Below are 27924 nucleotides of genomic sequence, written 5' to 3'. Positions count from 1 at the left end.
ACTAGGAAAAGTTCAAAGGCATTTTATTGGAAACAGTGCTGAAGAAGCTTGTGAGTTCAGTTTTTCTGCCAGTGCATTCTCATTAAAGCAAGGAGATAGGATATGTTGCAAGGCCAGTGTTTGTTACGCTTTGAGGGACCTGAAGAACTGTTACTTGGTTAACAAAAGCATTGCTACTTTGCTTTAATTTTTGCCTATAGTTTCTTTGCTAACACTGATACACCCTCCCTGCTGCTGAAAATTTTAGTAAGTCAGGTCATTTGCTCCTCTCTTCTTCTTGTCCTTCCTCTCTGTCCTCCATGCAGTGAGAGTTGGTCTTGTTTTTCACACCGGCAGTATCCTGTTGTAGGAACGGTTTCTTGCCAGACTCATCAGTCTGATTTATGGTCATCTCCTTAAACAGCTCTCTGTGCAGCCCTCATTTTTCAAATTAGGGATTGAAACATATGATAACTCTGAAAATGTCAGTGTATTACTTTCCCTTGCCCCTCAGCTGCAGGAACAACCATCAAACTGTTGGCAAGCGTCTGTGCATGTATAGCCAACTCAACCAAACAAATGCTTTATAAAAATCACACACATCACCAAGTCTCCCAACATTGTTCCCCAGCTTTCAAGTATACAGTGGTGTCACTAACAAAAGCTGTGTAGAGGCTTCTGTTTTGTTTTCTTTTTCCTAAAGTAATGAGACATTTCTAAACCATGCCCAGCATTTCCTGACAGTCTCTGTTGGACGTTCAGGACATCTAAACAGTGAGTCAGTTATAGAGGCACAGTTTCAGACTTGCTGTCCTGTTTTTATCTGAGGCGTCCAAAACAACCACTGTATGGTACCTCTGCAGTGTTTAGAATATAGGGGCTGTTAATATATCTGTTTTCTTATCTACCATTGAGCTAAATCTAGGGCAATTTTTAAGCAGTTCTTTTGGGTAGTCTTCATAACTTTCCAGATGTTTAGTAAGTATGTATTTCTTGGCTAATACAAAGAAGATATGGCCCTCATGTTTTCTGAATAGGCTTTTCACATCAGAATTGCCAATAGTGTAAATTGGTATACTGGTTATGCAAAAATATGGTGTTTTTATGTCTGTCTTTAAAAAACCCTCGTTCTTTATGGTGTTTTTTCCCTACTTGTGTCTTATTGTAGATGCAGTTGATTGAATCTTCTGTTTTATGCATGCCCTTGGAATGTTGCAGACTGTCTTTGCACAGAACATCATGTCAATGCTTTACTGCTGATATTTTATTCTCTTTCAGTTGCTTCTCAAATTAGATCGTGCTGGCTGTTTTCACCTCAGCACTACTTGTCTGCTTTGCACAGAAACAAAAATCATTGATTGAGCTACATTAGTACATTAACTTTCTGCACCATCTGAATAATATTAAGAGAATGAAGAATTAGAGATACTGATTTGATATGACTTTGCTGCATGATGTGACTTTTCTTTAAGAAATAGCGAATCCACTGGATTAGAATTTCTAATTCATGACAAAATTGTAGTCTTGTAGATTGTGACAGAATTTTAGACTTATTCATGAATAGCAATAGAACCAGAAGAGAACTGAACTAGAAATTATGTGGATTCTGTTCTTCTCAGGAGGAATCCAGCTGTTTTTCCAGGAAGACATCAGTTCTGCAGACTGGTATAAAATAAACTAGCAATATACCGTTGTTCTCTTTGTCCAGAAATGTGAATACTTACTTGTAAAATTGAAATGGACTGCAGGACATTTTTACCTACTTTGCTAGTGATTAAATAAAGATGTTATCTGAGGAAGCCACTGTTTACGTAAACACAGAGGAAAGGGTTTTTTCTGGTGAAAGACATGAAAAAATGTCAATTGTGCTTTTAACGATATATAAGGGGAGTGACCTGGGGAGTGACCTAATTTATTTATTCTTTAACTTAAAATATCTCATAATTTTCCTTTAATCAATATGTAAGCATTCTGAAACAAATTGTGAAATGTGGTCTTGCCCTTGCTGTCTAGGCAGCCAGTTTAATCTGCCTCTGAGAACTTCCTGAAGATTCAGTTAATTGCTTTGATATATATTCGGGAAATAAAATCTAGAAACTACTTGATACATCTTTCAGCTCTGCAATATCAGTGTGTCTTTGCTTTCTGGCCCTGAGTATATAGAGTTTCTAACCTTCTGTCATGTAAAATCTTTCAGTCTTTAAATCATTGTGTAACTGAAGAATATCTGAGTTTTAGCTCAGACTTACTATTTAAATGTTGCTGAATATGTGTATCTGGTATTGTGGAAGATTGTGGAGGTTCACCTGCAGTGGAAAAAAACATGAATGGTGAGCTTACTTTCAGATTTTTAAACATGCTGGACTTTATTCACCACACACAGCTTATTGTACCAATACAGTTGCATGAGAGTTGCTAATGTAAGTCTGGAATCTGAGAGATGGGCAAACGTAGGTCACGGCTGGAAGGTGTTATAGCTCTGGGCTTGAATCACTGCTATTGGCTTTTTGTTCATGCAGCTCACTGGAAACAGGCTGTAACCTTGAGTGCTGACCTGGTATTTCTGGAAGGTCAATGATGAAACTTAGATACTCAAATCTATTTAAATTTAAAGCCTGGTCATGTGAATGCCAAGTGTGCTAAAGTACATACTGGTTTGGGCTAAGCTGTTCCTATAGCACGTATATGGTAGAATAATCATGAATGTTTTCCAAATGGTAAAAGTATCAATTATACTGAAATTCTGTGGTGTGGGGTTTGTTTTTTTGGGGGCGTGGGTTGGGGTTTTTTTTGTTGTTCACCACAGTACTTAAATATTTTCCAAGAAGAACGTTTGTGAAATAAAATTGACTTCTCAGTGGAAAACAGTGGAGCTCTATGGTTCTATAAGCTTGACTTATGATATAATTGCTAGAATAAAAATTCAAGATGTTGCACAAGCTCTGTTTGCATTAGTAAATCAAGCTCTGTGCGCGCTATTTTTGCTGTAAGGCTCTCTACCACACACAGCTGTAGATCAGCAGCAATCATAGAAGCCTAGATGGGACCACTTGTTCAATTCTATGCAGTATTAAAATGGGATTGACTACACTGTCATCAGATATTGCAAGAAAATACTGAGGAAACTGAGTTGCTGTGGCTGTGACTTTAAAAGTTAGATAGGGTACCTTATTTCTTGGATTCCAATGACATGAGCTCATCTGAATTCCATCCTGTAAAAACTGTTTTGCCTATGGGACTGTCCTTCAAGAGGTGTCATCTTTCCGTGAGATAACTCCAGTTTTAATTTGTGAAGAAGGAATTTTGAGTAGAGTAAGCTGTGCTTTCATTCATTAATTACTTAAGACAAGATTTCATATTAGCTTTACAAAGACCATTTTATTAAAGCTCTGGGGAAAAAAGGAGCAATTGGCAGATGAAGACAGATTTAATGCATCCATATGTAGGTATCTCAGGCTCCAGTTACCAATGATGGAGCCCTGGTAGCTGTTACACTGACCCTACCTATGGTATGCACATTTGTTAAGTCAGGTGACTAGTTTCTTGCTCCATTAACTGTGTTGAACAGCTCCGCATTGGTAGTGATTGGGGAGTAGACATCTACATGTAAATAGTTATTTTTTTTAAATCTCAATTAGGAGCCTTCAGCCTGTTGAAAAAATCATTAAAAGTAAGATAATAATCTGAAAAGGCTGAAACTTTAGAAAGTACTTCTTTACACAGCCAATCCCACCACCAGTAGTCCTACAGAGTAATATAAGGAGAAGACAAAAACTCAGAATCCATTCAATCCTACCCATTAACTTTTCTGTTACGTAAACTATTTCTGAATCAGTTTTAAAATAGTGTGAGGATTAGGAGATCTCTAGGCTAGTCTGCAGTCGTTCTGGTTATGTACTTGTCTGCCTGTGGGTCTATGCTGCTGCTGCTGGGCAATGTTTTTCAATGTGGTAGGCCAATATTCTCCCAACAGTTAATAGTCCTGAAAGTTATGTTGGTACAATTAAAAAAACCACCACCACCAAAAACCCCCAAAAAACCCAACCGATAAAAAAACCCCAAACCCAAACCTGCTAGTTTTTGTAGCAAGAGTTTCCTTCCGATGTTGCTTTTAGCATCCTGGCAGACTTCCCGAAGAATGCTGTCTTAATGATTCATACGAATGTTAACGTTACCTGAAAGAAGTCATTTACCTCGTATGCCTTTAAGGAAATAGACCACTGAGAAGCTTAACTTTATCAAGCCTGAAAGTAAATCTTAACTAGTAGAGGGGAAAAGTAGCTTTTTTTCTTCTTTGGGCTTATTTGTAAGTCTTATCTTGAGAAAGGCAAGTAAAAAAGCTTCTGGTGCTTCCATGGGGTCTGAGGTCTTTGGTGAAATTTTACCTTTTAACTCAAGCTGAGGCAAGATAATTTCCTACAAAACTTCTATATGGCAATTTTTGTTCTACTCCATGTGTGTTTCAGAGTCTTTGCACTGAGGAAGACCTGTCCCACTATGAACAGTGTGGTGCTGTGGTGATGCTTGATACTAGGCATGGCTCGTAGGCATCCACCTGAAAGAGAAACATTTCCTTGGGATTGCAGAATTGCAATTTGAAGTTTAGCATCTCGCTCATTCTCGTCGGAATGCCTTGACCTCTGGGCCAGGGGCTATTAGAGCATTAAGTTGTGTGCTGACTCCTTGTTGCTTGTTTGTGCACGTATATGGAGTTTTGGGTTGAACGCCTTTTCTTTTTACTATTCTTGCTCGTTATTGCTTCAGAAATTCTGTGGTGATCTCAAGAACTCTTTCCTGATAAAAACTAGTGCATGTGGTTTTATTTTTGTTTTCTGTTAACTGACAGGCATCTGTAAAAATCTTTGAATTCAATAAATTGTCATTTCCTCATAAAAAGATGACCTCTTTTAAAAAATTAAACCCAAGTAATCATCATTTAACTTCTTTTAGGCTCTTGTCTCCCTGTATAGAGTGAAAGATAAAGCCCAGCTAGAAAAATCAGTTAGGGAGTTATGAGTTACAGTGCACTGAAGGGGCTGTAAGTGATGTCTTTGCCTTTATTAAATGAAGAATATGAAGTGCCTTTCACTTCTCTGTGGCTGTGCTTAATGCAAAGTAATTGCTAAGTGCATGTTAAAAGGAAACCTACCAAAATACAAGATACATTGCTCTCATACTTGCTTCTTCTGTAAAGGAGTCTGTAAGGTATCCACGTGCAAGTGGATAGGAAAGGATGCCTCAGCTCCTTCCCCCAAGCTGTGATGACCAGTATTACATCTCATGGTTGTAGGTACAGAATCTCCTCTTTATCCAGGACAGGCATGGTCCCAAAGTAGGAATATGTTGCACTTGATATAAATTGCTGCAAACTGACAGAAATGTTCACAAAATTTAAGCATCTCAGACTGTCAGGTTTCTTCCCCTCTTCCTTCTCACGCACTTGTCTTTAGAATAGTAAAATATGCTTTTGCACATGTTTGCAAAGTTCATCTCAAGGTGATACTGAGAGATACTTTTATGGCTGTATTTAATTTTTTTTTAAGAGAGAAAATAAGTGACCCACCAATCCAGTTTTCCAAACAAGATTGTCACCTGGCGCTGATAGTTGCAGGCCCAAGAAATCTTTACACTTCTGCCTGTTACTGCCTGGTGCCCAGGAAGATCCTGATGATTCTGATTTTCTTACTCTAAAGAGAACTGAATTATTGCTGCTAACATCAGAGTTGACATTGATTATTATTGGCCTATATGAGATGCCGCTGAGTTCTGGGTTTGTGCAGTTTAAGGCTCTGATGTGTGAACAGTGGTGCCTTGAGTTGTAGGAACCTGTGTTCCTGCCCACTCCATCTCTGTACAGAAAGGCTGACATTTTCTGTGGCGAGGATGCCCTGTTGCAGAAGGGTGACACCTGACTCTGTTAAAGCTTGTGTGTTAGACCTCTATAAAAAGCGGCGTTAGATTAAGGCTGCGTGTGAGAGCTGAAACCCAGTACTGACTCCAACAGCTAAGGCCAGCCGTGATCACGGCTGTGCTGGTGGAGAGGCAGGGACTGGTGGCTGATGTACTCTTTATCCCTGCCTGTGTGAGAGGAAGGGAGTTTCTAGCATCAAGAGGAGGAGGTTTTGTTCATTCTTCCCTGCTCTGCTGATGAGAGGAATGCCCGCCTCTTAAGAGCTCCCATCCACCCTGCAAGCTCCCAACTACACACGTTCCCAGAGTTCTACTTTGCCTCTGGCCCCTTGTCCTTGTGGACCTTGCCTTCAGATCTGCCTGCCTGCCTGGGAAATCTTGGCTGGCTTTGCCTAATAATTGAGGTGAACAATTGCTGTCCCCTTGGGCTAATTGCACATGTAATCTATTCTTTCCTCTTCTCCAGGCCTCCTCGTTCCACAGAATAAACCCCAACCACAATAAAACCACAAAAAAAAAAACCAAACAAGCAGAGAAACAGATTTTGCTGTTTAAATGAAAAGCAATGAAAGGCAAAAGGAAACAGAGGCCAGAGCGATTTTCTACATTCATTCTTTCTAGATACACTTACTGATGCTATGAGGAATATTTGCTTTTCTCTGTGAGCAGCAGACCTTCGCATCACTGGGAAATTAATACAATTCTGAGAACTGCTTGGTAGCATTTCATCCCAAAAGGATGCTGTTGCACTGTCATTTTGTGAGACTGATTGCTTTCTGACTGACGTACTAGGAAAAAAACCCATGTCCTTATTTTGTGACCCCTCCTATCATTCCTTGCCATTGCTGTATGCCAGGAAACTCCTCTGGTTCTTTCACTCAGAGTGACTGTCACTGGCATCGTATGCTAATTCTATCAGATAAACATTACTGGGTGCCTAGTAGCTAAACAAGTTTTCTGTAGCCATTTTGGCATGTGTATCTATATCTGAGTTAGCTTGGTTTAATCTGCAGTGAAACTGTGTTGATCAACTCTGCAAAATGGTTGTTAAGGCTAAATGCCTGTCGTCTGCTTAGGAAGGTGTATACTTTTATTTGGTCTAGTTGTGCCAGAATCAGTCTTCAATATGATATGTGGTGGACTTGATAGGCAACTGTATTTAGTAATTAATTTCTGAAACACTAAATAAATGATAGAAGTTATAAAGGCCCTGTTCAGAGTCATGTTTGACTGGCTGAACATGATGGTTTTCCCAGGTTAAATCCATGTAAGTTTGGTTGTTGAATTCTTGGTGACTAGTAACTCGACACTATGAATGTCGAGTTAAAAAATGAGTGCTAGTGTGGTTGTCGACATACACATTCAGTATGTTCAGTTTGCACTAATATTTAAAGTTTTGTGTCTTGTCTAATTACATCCAAATGCTAAGTTAGGAGCAGAAAAGGAGTGTCAGAACTCTTTGTATGTCCTTCATAAATCATATGGGAGCCTAGGTTAAGTGAAGTATGATAATACCACTCTTGTTTTGGATAATGGAGAGCCTTAGTTTAGTGGTGGAGTGCGCTCCAATTTGTAGTGGCATAATGGACTTAAGGATAACACATAAATGTACAAATGCATATCTGAAGTGAATTAAAGAAACAGGGGGGCTTAAAAAACATTGAAGAAACAGCGACCTCAGTTACACGAGGTTCTCTTTGCACAGCTTGGAATTACAGGGAGCCTTTAATGTGAGACTCAATTTTTTACTCTCACTCTGAAACTTCTTAGTGTTGCTACCATGTTGCGTATGGGCTGAAGTGTAAATGGGAATTGGGGTCGGAGTTGGCCTGATAACCAAATGAGCAAGGAACCAGGACAAAGTCCAGCAGTCAACACCAGATGTAATAAGTTGTAAAAAATGAGGTAGATGGTACTTCTGATAAGTGGCAGCTTGGATGCTCCAAAAATGTTTAGAAATACATAAAGAGGTACATAACACTTACTGTTTTCATTTGTCTGTGGGCTAATGGGTAGAACAAGGGCATCGATCTGCTAAATTTCCACTCTGGTAAGCTTGCAGGATATATACTGGAAAGAAAATGGATGATTTCTGATTCTTAAGGTTGTAGAAATCTGATTTTCTTGAGGTGGAATTTATCTGATTTGGATTTACTAATTAATTCCATGCAAGGTAAAATGTGGTTCTGTCTTCTGGCCCATATTAAAATCAGTAGTTTCAATATGGTGGCAATATGTGTATGAATAACAGTGCTTTAGAGTGGGTTTTTATATCTCCCTTTTAAAGACCAAACTCCAAATGCTACCTTCTCTTTGGAAGAAGAACGTGATTTTATGAAAAGTTGTATGGAAAACTGTTTTGTTGGGGAAGAAGAAGTTGCAGAGCAGTCCTTCTGAAATGACTTCTAAAGAAAGTTTTATTGCTAGTATGTAATGCTGTTGGGGAAAAAACCTCACTGAATAATGGGATATGACTTTTGTAGCCATTTTCTAACTTTTTGATTGCCAAAACTGTTATCAGAGCATGAAAGAATTAGTATGAATCTTAAAAATTGCATTTGCTACTTTTTAGATGTGCAAACAAAATTTACAGTTTTGTGTAAAAGTAAGATGGAAAAAGAAATTGCATCTTACATATTTTTTTTGTTTGTTTTTCTTTTCCTTTTTATAATAGGGCTTTATTTGTCCTCTTTGTATGAAGTCTCATGGATCAGCTGAGGAGCTGTTCAAACACTATGAAGCAGTTCATAATTCTGGCATTGATTCAACTCATGGAGGGGAAAGTCATCTGTCACCGGAAAGGTGAAACAGTACTCATTTGTGCATGTGCTTTTGTATCAGTGTTGAGCTGCTTCTAATTACACTGGAGGCTGTATTAATTTGAACACTTACTTATGTAGTCAACTATTTAAATGTTCATGTCCTATTTTTCCAACTAGAATTAAAAAGCAGCTTGAAACTTACGTTGTCTGATATGGATCTGACAATAAATAAAAATCAGATAGACATGTTCATGATATTAATTAAGTCACCTGTTTCTGATGCAGCTGACAATGCAATATTACAGACCAGAATGATTTTTACAAGTGTAGAAGAAAAACTAAAGGTTCCTTCTAACTTCTGACACAGAGCTGAAATATCATTTGAGGGTGGGGGAGGACAACCCTAAAGATAGAGAAGAAACTCGATTTTGTCCCTGGGTAGGTAGGGTACTTACTGGGTAATTACAACATCAGTATTTGCCTAAATAGTTTCCCTTATTACCTAGTTATTTGCAAATCTGAGAAGTTTCTGTCTGTGCCTCCAATCTGCTTTCTGTGTTTCAGAAACTCCATGCTGTTCTTCAGAAATCTTCTCTAATTTATTTTATTTAATTGTTTGGTCAAAACTGTATTGTTAAATATATCCCTAGGAAGCATATCAGGTGGTTTTGGGGACCCCTGGTGGCCTAGTGGTTAGCATGCGGGACTCTCACCGCTGCGACCCAGGTTCAAATCCCAGTCCCCCAGGCAGATGGAGCCCGTTAGCCCTGTGAGGCCATCCATCTATGAGAAGGTCACTCTAAACAAACCTACGTCCTGAGGACCTCACTGCCATTGTCCAAGCTTGCTTGGCCCAGGCAGATGAACCTTAGGATTAAAGGGTGGGCTCAGTTCAGCGCAAGCTGTGTCTCACCTAAAAAATCCATTGCGCAGGCTGGAAAGGTAAAAGACCTTTCCCCAAATCTTCGTTCGTGAAGACTGGCCATTATTATTATTATATCAGGTGGTTTTATTTTTGAGACCAGCGGTATGTAGCAGGAACTGATAATGTGAAACCTTCTCTGGAAATGTTTTACTAAGTAGTCTACCTGTGTTGGTTTGGGAAGGTTTCTCTTGGGGGTAAAATTTACATAAGTTTCCTTTTACTTCCTGCTAGTTCTTTTTCTGTTCACTGCTTGTTTTGCACTGTTGTAAATAACAGTCCATGGTGCTGTTTTGTGACACTCCCTCAGACTCTCTCTCAGTTTTTACATAGGAGGGTCAGAGTGGGCAGCACAGAGGTACACATCACACAACCCTGTGGCTTCTGCTGATGCTGGGAAGTAGACAGTTCAAATATTTCGTCACTAGCAGAAATGTGACCCAAAATGATAATTACATTGTAAGAAATACCTATATTTATGTAACTAACTCAAGAGAGGGTGTTTTTTTGGTGATAATAGAATGTGGAAGGTGACATATTTCAGTTGTTATCCAGATGCAGATCCGTATCTCCCCAGTATTGTGCAGAGCTGGCAGGCCAGTAGGAGCCAGCATTAGCAGAAGTCTTGTCTTCCTGCGTGGATGGCTCCTTCCTTGTGGGTAGCTGCCTTCTCTGTCAGCTGCTGCAACAAAAGAAATCAGAATTAGGCCTTTGTATAGGATCAAGTGGTGGGGTACTAGTAGAGTCATACCGGGTTTCTGATGTTCACATTTATTCAAGAATGGATATTTCTTTTTTGTCTGGTTTCAGCCTTTTTGGGGTAATACAAGTTAGACCTGAGGTGATAGTTTAGTAGGATAATAGCATTCACATGGGGAAATTATTGGTCATAACTATATTGTTTATATAGTTTATGAAATATGTACTTTTTATTTTTATGCTTACAAGTTTCCAATGTCAACGAGATGTTGGCTGGTGAAATTTATTTTTTTTTCCTGGCTCTTGACAGTTTAAGGACAAGTGGTTTTGTTTTCTCTCATATAATTGGAAAAGTGGACAAGGTCAGGGAGTTTTAATGGAGTGAAGGGAATCTGGTGAGAGCCACTGTGTAACACATGAGCTATATTTTCCTATTAGTGTGGAATTCTTTAATGCTTCTCAGTTGTATGCTTTCTTGAGAAAACTCTCATTCAACATAAACATGTTTTTCCAAGACTTGGAAGTCCATATTAAATATTGCAGCCTGCAGCAGGGAGCCACTCCATTAGCTCTCAATGAGTGAAGCTTACGTGTAATTCATAGGACCAAGACTGGGAGTGAAATTCCCTATTTAGTCAATAGGGAAAGTTAGGTAGCATGAATTACATAGTGTCCTCTTCCTCCCACTCCCTAGTAAACTACCATGATTAAGTGCTGAGAGTAAATCATGTAACTCCCCCCAGTGCAATTCAGCAAGGCCATCAGTACTCAGTCCTAGGATAGAAGCACTAGTGGGGAACAGGGTGGAGCATAAGGAAAAGGTAATAAGGATTTGCCAGATGGAAGGCTCAGATGTGCTGAGAGGAGGAAGGGATTGTAACACCCCTAGCAGAAAAAGAGGTTTGGTGAGGATTTGGATGACAGGAAGAAAAGCAAAGTTACAGTATCTATAGTCATCCCTGACACTAATTATCACCCATTTATTTTCCACTGGTCAGTTAAACTGAATTTAGGTTTCATCTTAAAACTGTCAAGCAAAATTTTGTGGGGAATATCAAGGCAACTTCTGTAGAAGGATCCTCACATTACAAACTCTTTCTTTCCCTTCTCTTCCCCTCCTATTTCCCCTCTTCTACAAACTAGTTTTATATGACTCAAACCCTTTAATCTACTACAAAGACCAGAGCATTTTAAATGCTTTTGTATTGCAGTTCTGGTATATATTCAGCCTGATTTCAATACGGTTAACTGTTTCACCTGCCTGAGACACTATTTATAATCTTAGATGTGAATATTATCTGATTCACTTACTCGTAATGGTGAGAAAGCTGCTCCCTCTTCTCCACCCACAACCAGTGTACGGGTTTTGGATTACAGCTACACCTGCCTCAGTAAAGTTGTATTTGTAAACCTCTAGTGAATGTATCACACTGGCGGAATAATGTGTACATAACAAAATTTTCTTCTGGAAAAAATAAATCTCCCAATATCCCATGTTTGTTTTGTTGTTAAAATTGGTCCGCCTTGGAGTTCTTGCTCTGCTGGTTCAAGTGCATGCGTTTCACTTGCTATTTGATGATCCTGACTTGCTGTTAATAGGCTAATGTGGATTGAATCTATTTGTTACCAGTTTAGCTAAGGAATAGCTTGCTTTTGGTGTTTTTTCCTTCTAAGTATGAGATAACTTAAAAGAACGTCTGTGGAGGAGGAGTAATTCCACACAGCAGCAATAAAATTGTGTGATATAAAACTGAGAGAATTTGTTGACACTGGCACCAGCATATTCTGTGTGTTGCCACTGTGCAAAAAATAAGAAAGAGTATTTTTTCATTATATTAATGGCACTTGTATTCTGGATTTGGAGTGGCTATATCTCAGTAATGCAACATTATCCTTGTGTGTGTTGTTGTGCAATTCTGTAAGGAGACTTGTGATTTTGAAGGGTGCTGTGTGAATCAATTAGTAACAGTTGTAGCCATGGATCTTGTGTTCTTGCATGACTGGAGGCTTGAGTATGAAATTTGAGAATTTAAAATTCTTAGGCTTTAAATATTCAGACCATTAAATGAATGTGTCTGCCGGGCATACCAAATTGCCACGTGGATGAAAAATTACATAATTGCATATTTTAGAAGGGGTAAGATAGCATGTTGTCACTTACCAATATTCCTTTACATGATATGGGAAGCAAAGGTGAATAAATCTGTCCTTTTTGTAAAGAGGCATGCAAAACAGTTAAATGTTCCAATGCACAGCTTTGTTACTCTGAACTCGTGTGGCTGAACTGATGCACTGATTTAGATTTACATTCTGTTTTCATGAGACCTTTTTTGTATCTTTATCCAGTTAATATGTTTAGCATTTTTCAAGTGATATGCAAAGTGATATTAATCTGGTTTGTTCCAAGTTTCAAAAAAATCTAAAAATACCTATTCATAATTATGTAAGTTATATTTAGGTGGTACATGGCTATCAGTCCAGTTGCTTAACACACATTATAACCTGTATGAAACCGACAAAATATAACCACTTTGTATTCATTTTCTCCACTCTGTGGATATATTTATTCAGAGATGAAGTATCACTGCTCCGACAAGAAGTCCAAGACTTGCAAGCTTCGCTGAAGGTTGGAAATATATTTTACTTGCACTTGGTTCTTTGTTTCAAATTACAAAGTGTTCCACTGTCCTAAGCAACCAAATTTATAGTTCTCTCTTCCCATCTTCTTTTTTTTGTTTTTGTTGTTATATTCCCCCCTAGGAGGAGAGGTGGTATTCAGAAGAGCTGAAGAAAGAACTAGAGAAATTGCAGGGGCAGCAGCAGCAAGTAATTGCTTTAAAATACTTGAAGCAGGTTTATCATCAGCATTGACATTGAAGATTAATACCTTTTTTGTAAGGCACGTGGCCTGATTTAGTTAGTTCTGTAATTTAAATATTGACATGTTCTTGGTAAAACAAAGCTAGTTTCTCCACAATGTAACTGTATTTATAAATGTGAAGAACAAAGTCAGAATAGGTAATGATTCCTCCATGCTACTCACTACAAATTCAGTTCAGACTTCTCCTTCTGTTAGGCTTATTGAGAACTTAGATTATCAAATAAAATAAATTGAACATGGTGTTTCATCGTTTATGAGAAAGGGCAGTGAAGTCTTTCTTGTAAGAACTTTTGGAAAACAGCAGTGGGATTTTATAAGTATCCAGATGAGCTCAATAAACAAGGCAAGACAAATTGTGGTCTGTTGTGCCCTAAAGGAAGCTCTCACTTCTTTTATTACTATGAGCTATTTAGATACTGGATAGTTACAAACCTAGGGGGGGAGGAGATTGCTACTGGAATTTTGCAAGTGGAAACCTTAATAGTGTAGTGATATATGAAATGAAAAGTCTTTTCCAGTCTTCTAGATATAACTGTTTAAAATCAGGTATTTTTATACTGCTGTGCAGTATTTGAGCACAGAAGTGCTTTCCCTCTCTTTTCCAAAAACTGGATGAACTTTGGAAGTAGTAGTTTTTATTCTTACTGTCTAATGGTACATTTATTCTGTTTTCTTAAGGATTCTAAGTCTGATGGATTGACAACAGCTACATCTACAGGTGGCTAACATTTTATTATATTAACTTCTGCACTGTTTTGGAATTTCTTTTGGTGTAGCTTAGGTATAATAGCATTTTTGGTACATTAAAGAGCTAGAAAGCTGTAATGGTACAATTACCAGGAAAAAAAGTTCATTGTAAGAGCTATCAAGAGCTATCTATCTTAAGCAGCAGTCTGGGGAAATGTTCCAGAGGCTCAGAATTTGAAATTTCTAAAAGCAAGGCAAGAGTTCTCCTGACTCTGACAGCAGTACTCATGAGTCATTTTGAACAGCTTTTTAATCACTATATATTCAAGCAATCAGATATTTAAACCATAGCATTTGTCAGAAGTGGTTTTGTTTAGTGTTTTTCTTACTCATCGCTATCAAAGAAAACAATTAAATTTGGTTTTGTTTTGCAGACCACTAATTTTTGCTCTACGTTTTTCTCTATGGGGCACTCATAGAATAACATTTTCCCTATGTGTACATAAACTATTTGACCGATATTGATTAAAACTTTTAATCACAATTCAGGGCTTGGAATTCAGCAGCATGTTGCAGTGATCTGAAGGGCTGTTTGTGACCAGTGAAAATCAATATGTACTTAATCCTGCAGAGCACTCAACTAGTGACAAGTTCCAGCATCATGCTTGTAGATATTTAACTTCAGTAAAGTTGTTCACTTTGCTAAGTTGATTGGACGTTAAGGGATTTTGGATTACGTATTTACCTGTTGTGGTTAGTTATGGGCATGAGGAACTGTATTGTCCTAGCTCTTCTAGAAAATAATACTGTTCTTTTTATGGAAATAGAATCATTAGAACGGCAACTAGAAGAGATCCAAGTAGAAAATTTTAACATTAAGCAAATGAAAGACTTATTTGAGCAAAAAGCGGCACAACTGGCCACTGAAATTGTGGGTAAGTACATTAATATGAGATCTGATTCTGTTCTTTACTTGTGCAACTTGTGTAAGGGATTTATTCAACTTCCTTCTTACTAGATCTTAAATCAAAGTATGATGAAGAAATCAGCCTTCGGGAAGGTGCAGAACAGAAAGTGACAAACCTGAGACAAGAACTGCAGAAAGAGAAAAGTACAGTGGAAGACTTAAAGACAGAGCTGGTATTCACATCACATTAATGTTTTTGTTATTTTCAAGTCAAGGGAGGGGTGTACTTAAATGCTTGTAAACAGTTTTAAAGCAGTCAAACTCTGTTTTACTAGGATATGTCTGCTTGTGGTCTGAAAAAGTTCGGAACACCATTGTTTCTGATCTACATTTTCAGTGTTTTTCTAGTGAGAAAATATATGTTTTTTCTGTCATACTTTAGAATTTACCCTTCATTATATTATAGTCTGCTTGTCTGATCATAGAATCATGGAATCATAGAATCATAGAATCAAATGGGTTGGAAAAGACCTCTGAGATCATCAAGTCCAACTCTTGATCCAACACCACTGTGGTTACTAGACCATGGCACTAAATGCCACATGTCATCTTAAAAACCTCCAGGGATGGTGAATCCACCACCTCCCTGGGCAGCCCATTCCAATGTCTGATTACTCTCTCTGTAAAATATTTCTTCCTAATATCCAACCTAAACCTCCCCTGGCAGAGTTTAAGACCGTGATGCTCTACCCTTTAGCATTTTTGCAGGGTATTACACATATAGATGTGCTGTGCAGACCTGTACTTGGAGCACGCTATTGCTGACTTCCACATCTATCTTTAGGTCACCCTTTTTCCATAAGGTTATGCTTTGGCTGTCCTTGGAGAGCTGCATTTGTAAGAAGTAGTCAGAGAGGTGTTTTGTGACATGGTGGCTGAAAGACTGGCAGCTGTCATCATCATGCCTATGTTAATCTTGTCCCTCTTGTGCTTGGCTGATAGTACCAATGTGTGTGTACTGTAGGATTTTGGCTCCTGTTGACTTTTATATACAGCCATGGCTCCAGGGAGCAATCCCAGTGACTCAGCAAGTTGGGCCACTTCTAAATAAGTAGTGAAAGGAAGTTCCTAGTTTCACCCACAAAGCTACTGCTTAGACTCTGGAAGAAAGGACTTGTTTATCCCCTTCTTTCCTGTAGCTGAGTGCCTTGAAGGGCTTCTTGGCCATTCCCAGATACTAGACCTATCCATTCCTCTCTGTTCAGTTGTTTCTTGTCTCCCCTTTTCCTTCTGCATTCTTATCCTTTTCCTGTACCTTTTCTCTTCTGGAGATGCCAGCACTCCTTTTCTCTGCTTTCTTCAATGCTCATAGTTGCCTTCTGTCTCCTTTCCCTCCATGGCGCTTCATATTGAGGGATGTTATGGTGCTTTGGAAGCGATTACCAACAGATTTTACCTTTGGGTTTGGTATTATGCATATCTGATGGTATCTTCAAGACATTTCCTTCGGCTGCCCTTTTGTTTTCTGTTCTTGTGATTTTCTGAAACAGTTCTGGAAAATGAGGAAGTATCCTGTATCTAACCACCTACTTACATAAAAATTACAGAAATTTAATCTTTGGAACTTTTCTCCATTTGTCAGATTTGGTTGAAATCAATCAAAAAGTTCAAAGTTTAGCAGGCAAAAACTGAAAACCAGCCCTTAAGTCCTGTTTCCTTTGGGAGTGATAAATACTTCTCTGTGGTTTTGTTCTGGTGGGGTTTTCTTATCTCTTTTTTTCTTTTTTTTTTTTCCTCAGCCTAGCTGTAATACTCTGTATGTCATCTTGTCTATAAATTGATGATTTGATAGATTTTTAGAAATTACATTGACACTGGAAGCATGTCTGCCAACATTATGTTGCTCACTTCTATTCAACTTTTCAGCTACAAAGGCCTGGTGTGGAAGATGTGGCTGTTCTGAAAAAGGAGCTGGTACAAGTTCAGACGCTGATGGATAGAATGACTCTGGAACGTGAAAGAGAATCTGAAAAACTGAAAGATGAGTGCAAGCACTTGCAGGCAGAGCAGGCTAACTCTGAGGTAATAATCATACCTAAAGATGAGTGTTCTAGCTTTGTCAGGATTATCATATGAAAATGGAATATATTGCTTAATCATTATGAAAAACTCTTTTTCTTAATTGAATCTTCTCATTTATCTAATAGACAGTAAATTGCATAATTCTGTCAATATTTAATCTCCAAAAGCCCCCATGCTTTTTATTGCAAAACCTTTTTTTGGCATAAAATGTTATTACAAGATCCCAATAGCAGTGGAAAAAACCCGGTGGAATTGTGTTCTTTCTACAGGGAGAGAGAAATAGAGCAATACCTGTGTGATTCAAAGGCTTGTTTCTCTTACTGAGCTACATGCGGATAAAAACGGTTGTTACTCAAAGTGGTGGGTTTGGTTAATGTTTGAGTTGATGTGCCTGCAAATGGATGCGAGGCTGTTAAAATACATTAAAAAAAGATCAACACAAGATGGATGAGAATTTCAATATGCTTATAGGACGTATGTAATTCTTGAACTTACACAAGATTTAAACATCTCAATGGATATTGTAAACTGCTTTTCATTCTTTTTTCCTTGTTTTTACTTTCAGAGGGGAGACCTTTTTGCACCTATTATTTAATGGAGGAATATTTTGCGTGTAAGGGAAAAATTTGTTGTGCGCACATATACCCCCACCTACCTCTCTGACAGACATAATGTCAAGAAATCCTAATAAACTTACAGTATCACGAAAAAGGCTTTTATCTAACCTATAATTTATTCTATTTAGGAGTTGCTAAATCCATACCTCTCTTGCTAGGTGTTGTTGCACCTCACTGGTGGGTTGGTTGATACAGTTTTAGTGGTGGATGACTTGACAGTGTTACAATCTTCACAGAAGACTGTCAACTGTGTTTGAGACTTTGTAATTTTGCCCCCTAGCTCTTCTGTTGTCCCCTACCAATGCAGCAATGCCAGCAAAACTTGTCAGTGCAGAGCTGTGGTCCCTCTTAAAGTGAGGTCCTTGCAAAATTCTCCGGCTTACATGCGGAAATGCCTAGGGTTTCTCTAGGACTCCTAGTATTCTCTGTCCTGTTGAGATTTGTGGATATGAAGAATTTCTGACATACTTTATTCTGGGGTTTCACGTGCCCTAGATTTCAGAACTGAAGTTTTAACTTTCTATTTATTCATTTGCACTGTAGAGCTTTAGAGAAATATTGCTGGGTATTATTCCAAGCTCTTTCTGTCTCAACCCCCAACAGGTATGTTTAGCTCCAGGAATTATACAGTTTGCACAGTATGTACAATACAGTATGTACAATATGTACAGTATTGTACTAAACATGAATCTACCATCGTTTTCAAGTTAAAATTATGTATGCCAAGCGCTTCATCAGATGTGAAAAAAGAATATCAAGTTGGCATTATGAATATAATGTAGTATGTGGCCATGTAAGTTGCTGCATAATTGTAATTTGGTTTTAACTGTGAGATCCCACAACTATGCTGCAGAATTCAAGTTTCATTTCAGAATACTGTCTTTTTAGTCTTTTTGTAGTTTTGGATATTTAGTTTTCATGTGAAGACAAAATTACAGTGACATGGGCATAACAAAAACCTTTCATCTTAAAAACATTTTCACAGAAGCATGAATTACTCCTGTTCCCCCGAATTAGGTATGTTTAAGTTTCGACATAAACAGCCATTTTAAAATGTAGCTATCAAGTGCAACCTTTAACAGGAAAAAAGACAAGAAGGCTTTTTCAGTCCTCCTGGAAGTGTAACAGCAGATGGGGGAGAAGGCTGTGTGATGCCCCTAGCTGTTATGATGTATCATATAAGAAGTCTTAGATGTATGGAAGGATTATAAACTACATTGCAGCAGTTATGATAGTATCATATAGCTGTGTAGTATCATCAGAATGTAGGGTGAACCAGAGTAGACCAAGTTGCTGTGTTGCATAACATGGTAAGCAGTGGCAGTCTGGTTCTTCTCAGAAGTGTTATTGTCTGCTTAATTTCAGCATATGGTGACAATAGCACAAGACGTGTTCAAAATAAATGTTGATGTAAAGTGACAGGTTAGACTTTTTAAGAAAATAAAAATTACTCAAAGTCATAGTAGTGAAAACTATGCTACTTTTCTTAAAATGTCCTGCACACAGCTGGATGAACACATCATGTGTGGGAGCAATTGTCTCATGGGTCGAGCACAGAGGGTAACAGTGAATGGGGGTGACATCAGAGTGGCGACCTGTCACTAGTGGGGTTCCACAGGGCTCCATCTTGTGCCCAGTGCTCTTCATAATCTTCATAAATTACTTGGATGCCAGACTGGAATGGATACTAAGCAGGTTTGGAGACAATAGAAAGCGGGGAGGAGCTGTTGACTCCCTCGAAGGCAGGGAGGCCCCGCAGAGAGACCTTGACAAATTAGAGGACTGCACAATCACCATATGAAATTCAACAAGGGGAAGCGCTGGATTCTGCACCTGGGATGGGGCAACCCCGGATGTATGTACAGACTGGGGAATGAGATGCTGGAAAGTAGTGCCATGGAAAGGGACCTTCGGGTCCTGGTTGATGGCAAGTTGAATCTGAGTCAGCAGTGCCCTGGCAGCCAGGAGGCCAACTGTGTCCTGGAGGGCATCAGGCAAAGCATCACCAGCCGGTCGAGGGAGGGGATTGTCCCGCTCTGCTCTGCGCTGATGTGGCCTCACCTTGAATATTGTGTGCAGTTTTGGGCATTACAATGTAAGAAAGATATTAAGCTGTTAGAGCTTGTCCAAAGGAGGTCAGTGAAGATGGTGAAGGGCCTTGAGGGGAAGCTGTATGAGGAGCGGCTGAGGTCACTTGGTCTGTTCAGCCTGGAGAAGAGGAGACTGAGGGGAGACCTCATTGCAGTTACAACTTCCTTGTGAGGGGAAGAGGAGGGGCAGGCACTGATCTCTTCTTGTTGGTTTCCAGCCCACCCCTTCCCCTAAGCAAAGACATTAGAAACACCTGAATATTTTAAAATGAAGAAGTGTGTCTACTAACAGCTTTTTTGACTGCTTATTTCCATCTTTCATAAGCCATTTTATTTTTTCTGCTTTCTAATGCAGACACTTAAATTTAAGGTAAATTTCTTTGGAAAGCATTTTATTCTTGTCACAGATTTCTGTTGTATCAAGAAAATTTCAGGACGTTGTTAAACAGAAGCATTCCTGATTTTTTTATTGGTTCATTAATCATACAGACACATCAACAAGACAATATCAGGAATGAATATTTATCCAGGATGTATTCCCTTGTTAAGAATGGAATGTGGGATAGACTTACTGAATTATGAAAGAGAAATGAATCTTTATGCATATAAATTACAATTCTAGTTGGAAAGGCTGCAATGATGTCCTTCATAAGCTTCTGCACGGTTTCTGAATTAAATTGTCTCAGTACGAAATATCCATACTCTGTTTTTTGATAACATCCTGGAATGTTTATCTGACAAAGACAGATCCTAGGGTGTGTTTTAGCTAACATCTCTGTTATGAAACAGCTTTGTAAATCACAGCATTACAGAAAGTCAATTAATAACTATATGTAGTCATATAATGTGTTCATATGTTCTCTTTGGTGTTCCTTTTTCTGTAAGAAGGTGTTCCTTTTTTGTAAATAGGATTTGTGTTGTCTTCTGTTCTGCTTTAGTTCATTCTTGAATTCTGTATTTATGGTGAAATCTGTGGTTACAAGAACAATAGGAAGAAAAACTTATTTAAAAAGGTCACTATTATATAGTGTATTTGAAATGAATGCACTAATACACAGCACACTTTAGGGCAGCCATGTTCTAAAGTGCTTTTCTTGATTTCTTCCATTACTATAGTCGAATACTGTGCAGTCATTGATATATTCTGTTTTGTGCTAGTCCTATTTAATGGGGTAGCATTATTCCTCTGATTATGTTGACCTGCAGTGTTGATCTGCCCAAAAGACGCACACCAAGTTTGCATCAAATGTCAGACTTGCTTCTAGTGCCTTTTCCAGTACATTAACCTTACCAGGGCGGCCAAGATTTTGGCCTAGTAACTGCAATGACTTGGAGAAGTTTCACCTTGAGCTAGAACTGTGATAATGATAACTGGATTATCTGTTACGATTTTCATCAGTTTTGAGCTCAACCTGGCATTTGCTACTGGACTGGATCAGGTTTTTGTGTTCTGAAATGGGACATGATTTGAATGAATCTCAGCTGGGAAATTATGCTCAGTTGTACTTCTATAGCTGATGGTGCTCTGAGATCAGTTTACAGGTGACTTTTTTCTTAAGCTGTTTATTTGTATACAAGAAGCTTTTTATTTTGCTACCACACATCTTGCTTTTGTTGGATTATGCATGCAAAGCTTTGTTTTAAATGTGGATTTTTCTGTTTGTCCGTTCAGGCTACCATTAACCAGTTAAGAGCTGAACTTGCCAAAGGACCTCAAGAGGTGGCCGTGTATGTTCAGGAGCTGCAAAAACTTCAAAGTTCAGTCAAAGAGCTAGAACAGAAAAACCAGGTGAGAATGCTATTATTTCCTATGCTTTTCAGCTCACATTAAAATGGAAACACATCACACATTGTCTTGGGAAGTGCTGAAGATTAACTTTGCTTCGTGATGTTGCAGAAGTTGAGAATTCCTTTGCCGTTTTGCATAACATGAGGAATTCCATAACGTGCAAGCAAATGCTATATTTTAATGGTCTTCATGTGCTACAACTGAAATCCTTTGGGTTGTTATGATTGCAGATTTCTAATTGCTGCAGTTTATGCTTACATATCATTAAGCTGTATTGCCATCTCACACATTAAAAGAAAAAAGTAGTACCCTGTGAAATACTACATTTGCCTAAAAATCATAATTTGAAAGATATTTTGAGCTCTCTTTGTTGGTTTTCCAGTGTCTTAACTTTTAGACCGTACTTGTGTCATATTTTTCTGTCCATTTATCAGTCATAAGTGGTAGAAAATGGAAATAAACTCCAGAAACTTCTTAGCTTATAAATATTTCTTGAGCATTGTTATCAGAGCTCTTTGAGCTTGCTGCGTTTTGTATCTGCATTTATAAGCTATGTATTGTGGGGTAATAAAGGTAAGGGAGGAAAGAAGGCAAGGACAAAGATGTATGCTGCTTTTTGTTGCATGGATATGTAACATTATTTATGAAGTACACATTACATACATGTATTTACCAGCAACCTTTTCGGTCTTGGAAAACAGGAAAGGACAGGGACCAAACAGACTGTATTTAATGTAATCTAATATTAAAGCAATATTTTCAAAGAATATAAGAAGATGCAGTTAAAATTTGGTGAATGAAACTGCCTTTAGTAGGATGACTCTTTGTTTGGCTCACTAAATCAGGAATGGAACTGAGCTGAGGAGAACTGTCATGCTGTAATTTTCCACAGACCAACAACAATGAATCAAGCTTTTGGCAGAATTATTGCTATACAGTATAGAGCCCTTTCCTGAATATATTGCTATTTCATTAGCAATGTGGAGTGAAACAGATTGATGCATAAGATAATCACACTTTAAGAAGTCCTCTGCTATGTCAGGTTAATGACAAACACCACTTGAGGAATAGAAAGAGAAGTGGCGGTGAGCTACTTTTCCTCTTTTCAGATTCAGTGGCTCAAAGCAGTTTACAGCTATCTCTTTATGCAGTTTTTTGAAAGATGGTATCCATAAGAATGATATGCTAGCTAAGGAATCTTGGTCCTGGGGGAGCTGTACCTAGAATTGGAAAAGGTAATATTAGCTTCCAATAACAGAAATTGCTTCCACTTTGAACAGTTTGACATCCTTGAAGAAGCTGTCAGGGAGGAAGGAGGAGCCATTAATTCAGGATAGAATATATGTACAGTAGATAGAATATAATATATTTGATATATACATCCATTTATAATCCAGTTGCAATGTGGGAAGATATTTCTGTGTGTTGACGCAGAGTTTTTCAAGCTCATGTACAACCTCAAGCAAGCAAGCTTTTTCTTATATTTTCAGGAGCTATACTGAGAAGAACAGGTGACAAGTATATAAGAGCAGTTCTCTGACACCAGGAACTCCCTTTTCTTCATTTTTAAAGCACTGTAATTATGGAGCTTGGCTTGCCTTGCAGAGGCCAGTAAGGGCCTGTAGCCCGGAAGAGACCTAACGTGTAAAACCAGCATAATGCCTGAAGTATAAGACTTACTGTAATTCTAAACCCATTGCATGGTTGCTTTTTTGGTTTGGTGATTTTTGGGTTTGGTGTGTTTTTTTTCTTTTTCGGATGATTGTGATGCGTAATTTACAGGGAAAAAGGCACAGTTTACATAGTTTCTAACCTGTTGATATAACTATTTTGAAATCTGATCAGTGGTCACGGAGTTTTTTCTTTGATGCCTGGCCACTCTCACTACTAACATGTATTATGTGTAATTTTCTAAGGACCAGTTATAAAAGAGGGATCAGTGTGGTGTTTCCCTAGTATCTTGTGAGCTTTGAAGGCTCAGGATTCTTTGTTGAGTGCTGTAATGTACTGTCGTTCCCTGTTTCTTTTCTGTGGAAATCGATGCTCAGTTAAGAGAGGTGGCTTGTGTGTGCTTATCTTAGCTCTAATTCACCCAGCTGTGATGAAAAAGGTTCTGTGGTGTGTTGGTATTTTAGGAACACTACTCACTACAAATGTAAATAATCTTGCCTGGTCATTTCTCTTTGATGAAAAAGGGAATTGCAGCTTTATTTTATATTCTGAGTGTGAAATATATTTTAAAAGCAGTGGAAACCTTGCCACTGTCTTCAGGAGGGTAAAGATGGATGAAATCTGTATGATTTTTATGTGCTCTATTCCTGCATTTTTAGGTATGCATATATAAAAATTGCTTACCTTGCAACAAGTTTTATTTTTCAAGAAAATTTCAAAATAAACTTCTTCAGGGCTAGAATTCAATAGCCAGACTTTATTCTTGAGCCAGAATTTTTTTCTAAGTTGTATGCTTTAGAAAGTTGTGGTGGGTTTTTTGGTGTTTTTTTTTTGTTTATTTTGGTTTGGTTTTTTGTTTGTTTTGGTTTGTTTTTGTTTTGTTTTGTTTGTTTGTTTGTTTCTCTTTTATGGCCATAGGGCAGTAATTATATTTCTTCTTACATAGTTTGCTGGACTGATAGAGTTGTCTCTTGCAAGATGGCTTGTTTTCTAACTTTTTAAAAATAAATTCTTTTATCGTGATTGTAAAATAGAAGTGTCTGTATGTGATTTATAACAACCAATATCATTACAATTTCTTGAAATATGTAAGGAACAAAACTGTTTCACTTACTTGAATATTTTCCACTTTTTTTTTTCCTGGCAAAACAGAGTTTGTGCCTGTATACTGTGCAGAAGTGTGCTTTTAAGATGCCCAGCATAGCTAGAATTGCAGCACTAACTGTTTTATCTTTGGAACAGTGTTATTCCAAAGCCGGAGAACTGTTTGAAGTATTGATACATAAGACTGACCTCGGTGTTGGCATTTTTTCAGGCTGACATGCTAGAAGTGTTCTTTATTTTTCTGTATTTTAATTGAAGGAGAACTGGAGAATATAGTAGTCACTGAAACTGCAAGAACACCAACCTTTAAAAAAGTTGTGCGTACTATTTCAGCTTTTACCCAAGAAAATCCAGTTGTAATAACCTTAATTTGAACATTCAGGGAAAGCAAATTAGTCTTCAGGATATAGAAATAGTTTGAGTGGTGTTCTCAGAGGAAGTGAATTTATGTGAGAGTATGAAAAACACTATTTCCAGTTGAAACTGTGTGCTGTGTGGACTCCAGAAATAACTTGTGTAATACAAGATAGAGGTCAATACTTTATTTAATGATGTTTTTGAGCAAGTTCTTCACTGTTCAGCATTAACACTTAAAAAGAAATTTGAATAATGAATTGAATAGCTGCAAGCAGAATTGTACTTGAATTTCTGTGTAACTCTCTTCTCTTCATAGAGTCTGACTGAGAAGCTGCTGAAGAAAGAACAGGACTACACCCAGCTAGAAGAAAAACACAATGAAGTATCTGTGAGTAAGAAGAACGTGCAGGCAAGTTTTCACCAGAAGGACCTTGACTGCCAACAGCTTCAGGCAAAGCTGTCTGCATCTGAAGCCTCGGTACAGAGATTACAGGCAGAGCTAGGTGAGAAGGGGGAAGCAAGCCAAAAACTTAAAGAAGAGTTGTCCGAAGTAGAGACAAAGTACCAGCATCTCAAGGCAGAATGTAAACAGCTCCAGCAGCAGAGGGAGGAAAAAGAGCAGCATGGCCTGCAACTCCAAAGTGAGCTCAGTCAGGTAATGTTCCCTAAGCCTCCTAGACCATCCTATTCGAATGATTCCTCAAACCATCCCATCGGGGTTTTTTTAAACTACATGCATTTTTCTTAAGCACACGCATTTGCATTTCATTATTTTAAGGAGAGTAATTAACCAGTACTTGTATTTGAATAAATGTAAAGCTAGCTGGTATTTTAATAAAAATAAAATGCTCTTTCTAACATTGCAGAAAATGAAATACAATTGCCTCGTCCCTTTAGAGAAGTAAAGAAAAGAACAGGCAAAAAGAAGAGGCTGTGATAAGAGTGCAGAAATTCTTTGGTATTTGTTTGATATTGTGTCTGAATCTTTTTAGGAGGTCCAGATTCTTCTCAGGGGCAAAAGAGGATAGTTGTAGCCCCTGTGTCATAGTCGAACTCAGCAAGATCCACAGTTATAATCACCTTTCAGCACTTTTTTGTCTGGGAAGGCTAATGTCGTTTTTGCCTATCTGTAGTATAATTCCTCTGAAAGGGAAATATCTTACTAATTCTGTTCTATCTGGAACTCTTCTTAAAACTATATGATTTTGATTTTAAAGATTTTAAGGTTGAATGAGCATAAACTTTGTAGCTTATTTCTCATGTTTTGATTTGACTTTTTTTTTTTTTACATTAATGGAAAAAGGCTTTAGCTCTTCTGAGACAGGGTTTTTTGTTCACTCTTCTTGTCTTAGAGTGTTAAATGAACTCTTCTTTCATACTACAGCTTTTCCGCTTGTCTTTTTTGGTTGATGCATTCCCTGAAATAAATGAAGTATTGTCAAATGAGAGGGAGGACAATCCAGGATATTGAGTTTGCATGACAAATATGGTAACAGGCAAATTCTAAGCAGGCAGCAAGGTTAGTTATTCTGGTTGAGAAGGGTAACTGAAGCAATAATGAATTAAGGTTATGAGAAAATAAAATTCAAGTACAGTAACAGATTCACTTCCAGTAGTAATTTACTACTCTAGAGGGAGGTTGAGAAAAGTGAGTCTTTGTTTTACTAGACTGATTAGAACTGAACAGTCAGTGCTTGAGTTGCTTTAAGATTGAGTAGTGAATATAGTAGGGAATGCTTAGTGTGAAAAGCTAGGATAATGTGAAGTCTTGATACTGCTTCCTTAGTGTGCCTCCACAAACAACTTCTCTTTATGTTACTGATAGCTGTGAGAGCACTCAGAGCATACATCCCCACAACCAGAACCTATTGTTCTGGTGAGTCCAATGACTTATAGAAGCAACACTTTGATATATCATTGAGCATAGAGAAACTTGAGGCCAATTGAATTCAGTTTAATCTAGTTTATCTTTTTTGGGGAGTAATGTGTTAGACTGGAGAAATCCTGTCCAGTCCTAAGATGGAAGAAGTAATATCATTTTTGTTAGTATGACGTACTTCATTTTAATTTCCCTAAAGCTTATTTATTTTAAAGAGAGTATTTCTTAATTTTCAACCCTTTGTCACGTTGAAATATATTAAGTTGCAAGCTCTGTGTGTATAGTTTATCTTGGAAGAACTGTGACTTAGCAAAACTTTGTTTATGTATGTATTACATCCCAGAATGACTCTCCTTCTCCCATCAGTCTTCTATCAGGGCAAGGGGAGATAATTATATTAGTTATCTGTTAGGAATCTGCACTTGGTAAAACTGGCTCAGTCTGCCTAGGCAACATGCATGACACTTAAGAAACATAGCCAAGAAGTTGAGCTGAAGTCTGGCTTCGGCCTGAGAGGGCATTTTCAGGAAGGATTTTTGGGGTGGCAAAATCAAGGAGGAGGAAGGTGAGTAAAACATTGCTGAATGAATTGCTATGAAAGGATATGGAGACATGACACATTCTCTGGTAACACCATTGGGAAGGAAGACAGTCTTAAGCAAGAACAAGCTGCTGGACCTCAGGATGTGTTTTAGAATTATATAGTAAAAGAACAGTGGAGGACAAAAAGCCCTTTGTACATGTTATAAAATAAAAGCCAAGCAGAAACATCTCTTCCTCTATCTTCATCCAAAGAAGAGTTCAATTACTATTGTAATGAAAAGACTAAATTTCTCATATTTGTTCACTTAGTACTTCAGCGGAATTATCTTTTTATGCACGTAGTCCAATAGCTTACATTGACACAGTGAATTCTGCTTATGGAGGTATATGTATAGTTGTTTAGTCAAACCACGTTTTCAAAGAATCCTTGTCATCTTCTCAAAATTCATTTGCACAGGTGTGTGTCTGGTTAAGTTTGTATATTTTAGAATCTGGGTGACATGGAGGAAGTGATCTTCACAATGGAAGGAAACTTCAGTGATAGTGTTGATTCCAGCACAACAATAGGAAGAGGGTAACACAAGAAAGTATGGACTCCTTCAGTCTTGAGGAAATGTTAATTGTTATTAAATACTGTTGTTGTTGAGAAAATTTGAATCTAATTGGTTGTATCTCTTAAAGTCTAAGTATTTTGTTCATGATTTTTTTTGCATTCTGTAGCATAAGTTAATCCTGGGTTTTATGATTCTGTGTCTCAGTCTGAAAAGACTGGGAGGTTTGCTAAAGAGGATGAGTTATGGGACAAAACAAAACTCCTCTCTCTCAGCAATTGTGGATTTAAAATTTACGGGGCTTTACTCGAGGAAGTGTGGAAAAACAGAAGAGATAGCAACCCTTTATTAAAAGATATGTGTATGTTAGCAAAACAGTTAAGAACAGTAACAGAACACAACAAAACTATACAGTGGTCCTAGAAAAGCAAAGTCTGGTAAATACTTCTCTGTCCTATTAGCGCAGTCCTAATCGTGGCCTGCAGGGGCGCTGT

The 27924-nt window shown here is 38.0% G+C and overlaps 1 protein-coding gene and 1 long non-coding RNA gene across 3 annotated transcripts in view; both read left to right on the top strand.

Moving 5' to 3' along the window:
* EEA1 (early endosome antigen 1) overlaps window positions 1-27924 on the top strand; it is a 69409-nt gene that overhangs the window by 12851 nt on the left and 28634 nt on the right. For both annotated transcript variants that reach the window (XM_027679867.1, XM_027679866.1), the window contains 9 exons: window positions 8564-8691; window positions 12844-12898; window positions 13033-13098; window positions 13832-13871; window positions 14668-14775; window positions 14859-14980; window positions 16674-16829; window positions 21209-21325; window positions 24774-25112. In XM_027679867.1, coding sequence (XP_027535668.1) covers window positions 8564-8691; window positions 12844-12898; window positions 13033-13098; window positions 13832-13871; window positions 14668-14775; window positions 14859-14980; window positions 16674-16829; window positions 21209-21325; window positions 24774-25112 — 1131 coding nt within the window. The remainder of the gene's footprint in view (window positions 1-8563; window positions 8692-12843; window positions 12899-13032; window positions 13099-13831; window positions 13872-14667; window positions 14776-14858; window positions 14981-16673; window positions 16830-21208; window positions 21326-24773; window positions 25113-27924) is intronic.
* LOC113965885 lies at window positions 8703-12082 on the top strand. Its single transcript, XR_003533672.1, has 2 exons — window positions 8703-9313; window positions 9655-12082. It is a non-coding gene; the product is annotated as an uncharacterized LOC113965885 (long non-coding RNA).

The sequence above is a fragment of the Neopelma chrysocephalum genome, unplaced genomic scaffold (genome assembly GCF_003984885.1).
Source record: "Neopelma chrysocephalum unplaced genomic scaffold, ASM398488v2 Primary Assembly neopelma1_59, whole genome shotgun sequence".
Lineage (NCBI taxonomy): Eukaryota > Metazoa > Chordata > Aves > Passeriformes > Pipridae > Neopelma > Neopelma chrysocephalum.
The sequence above is the reverse complement of the archived record's forward strand: the minus strand, read 5'-3'. Positions and strand labels throughout refer to the sequence as shown.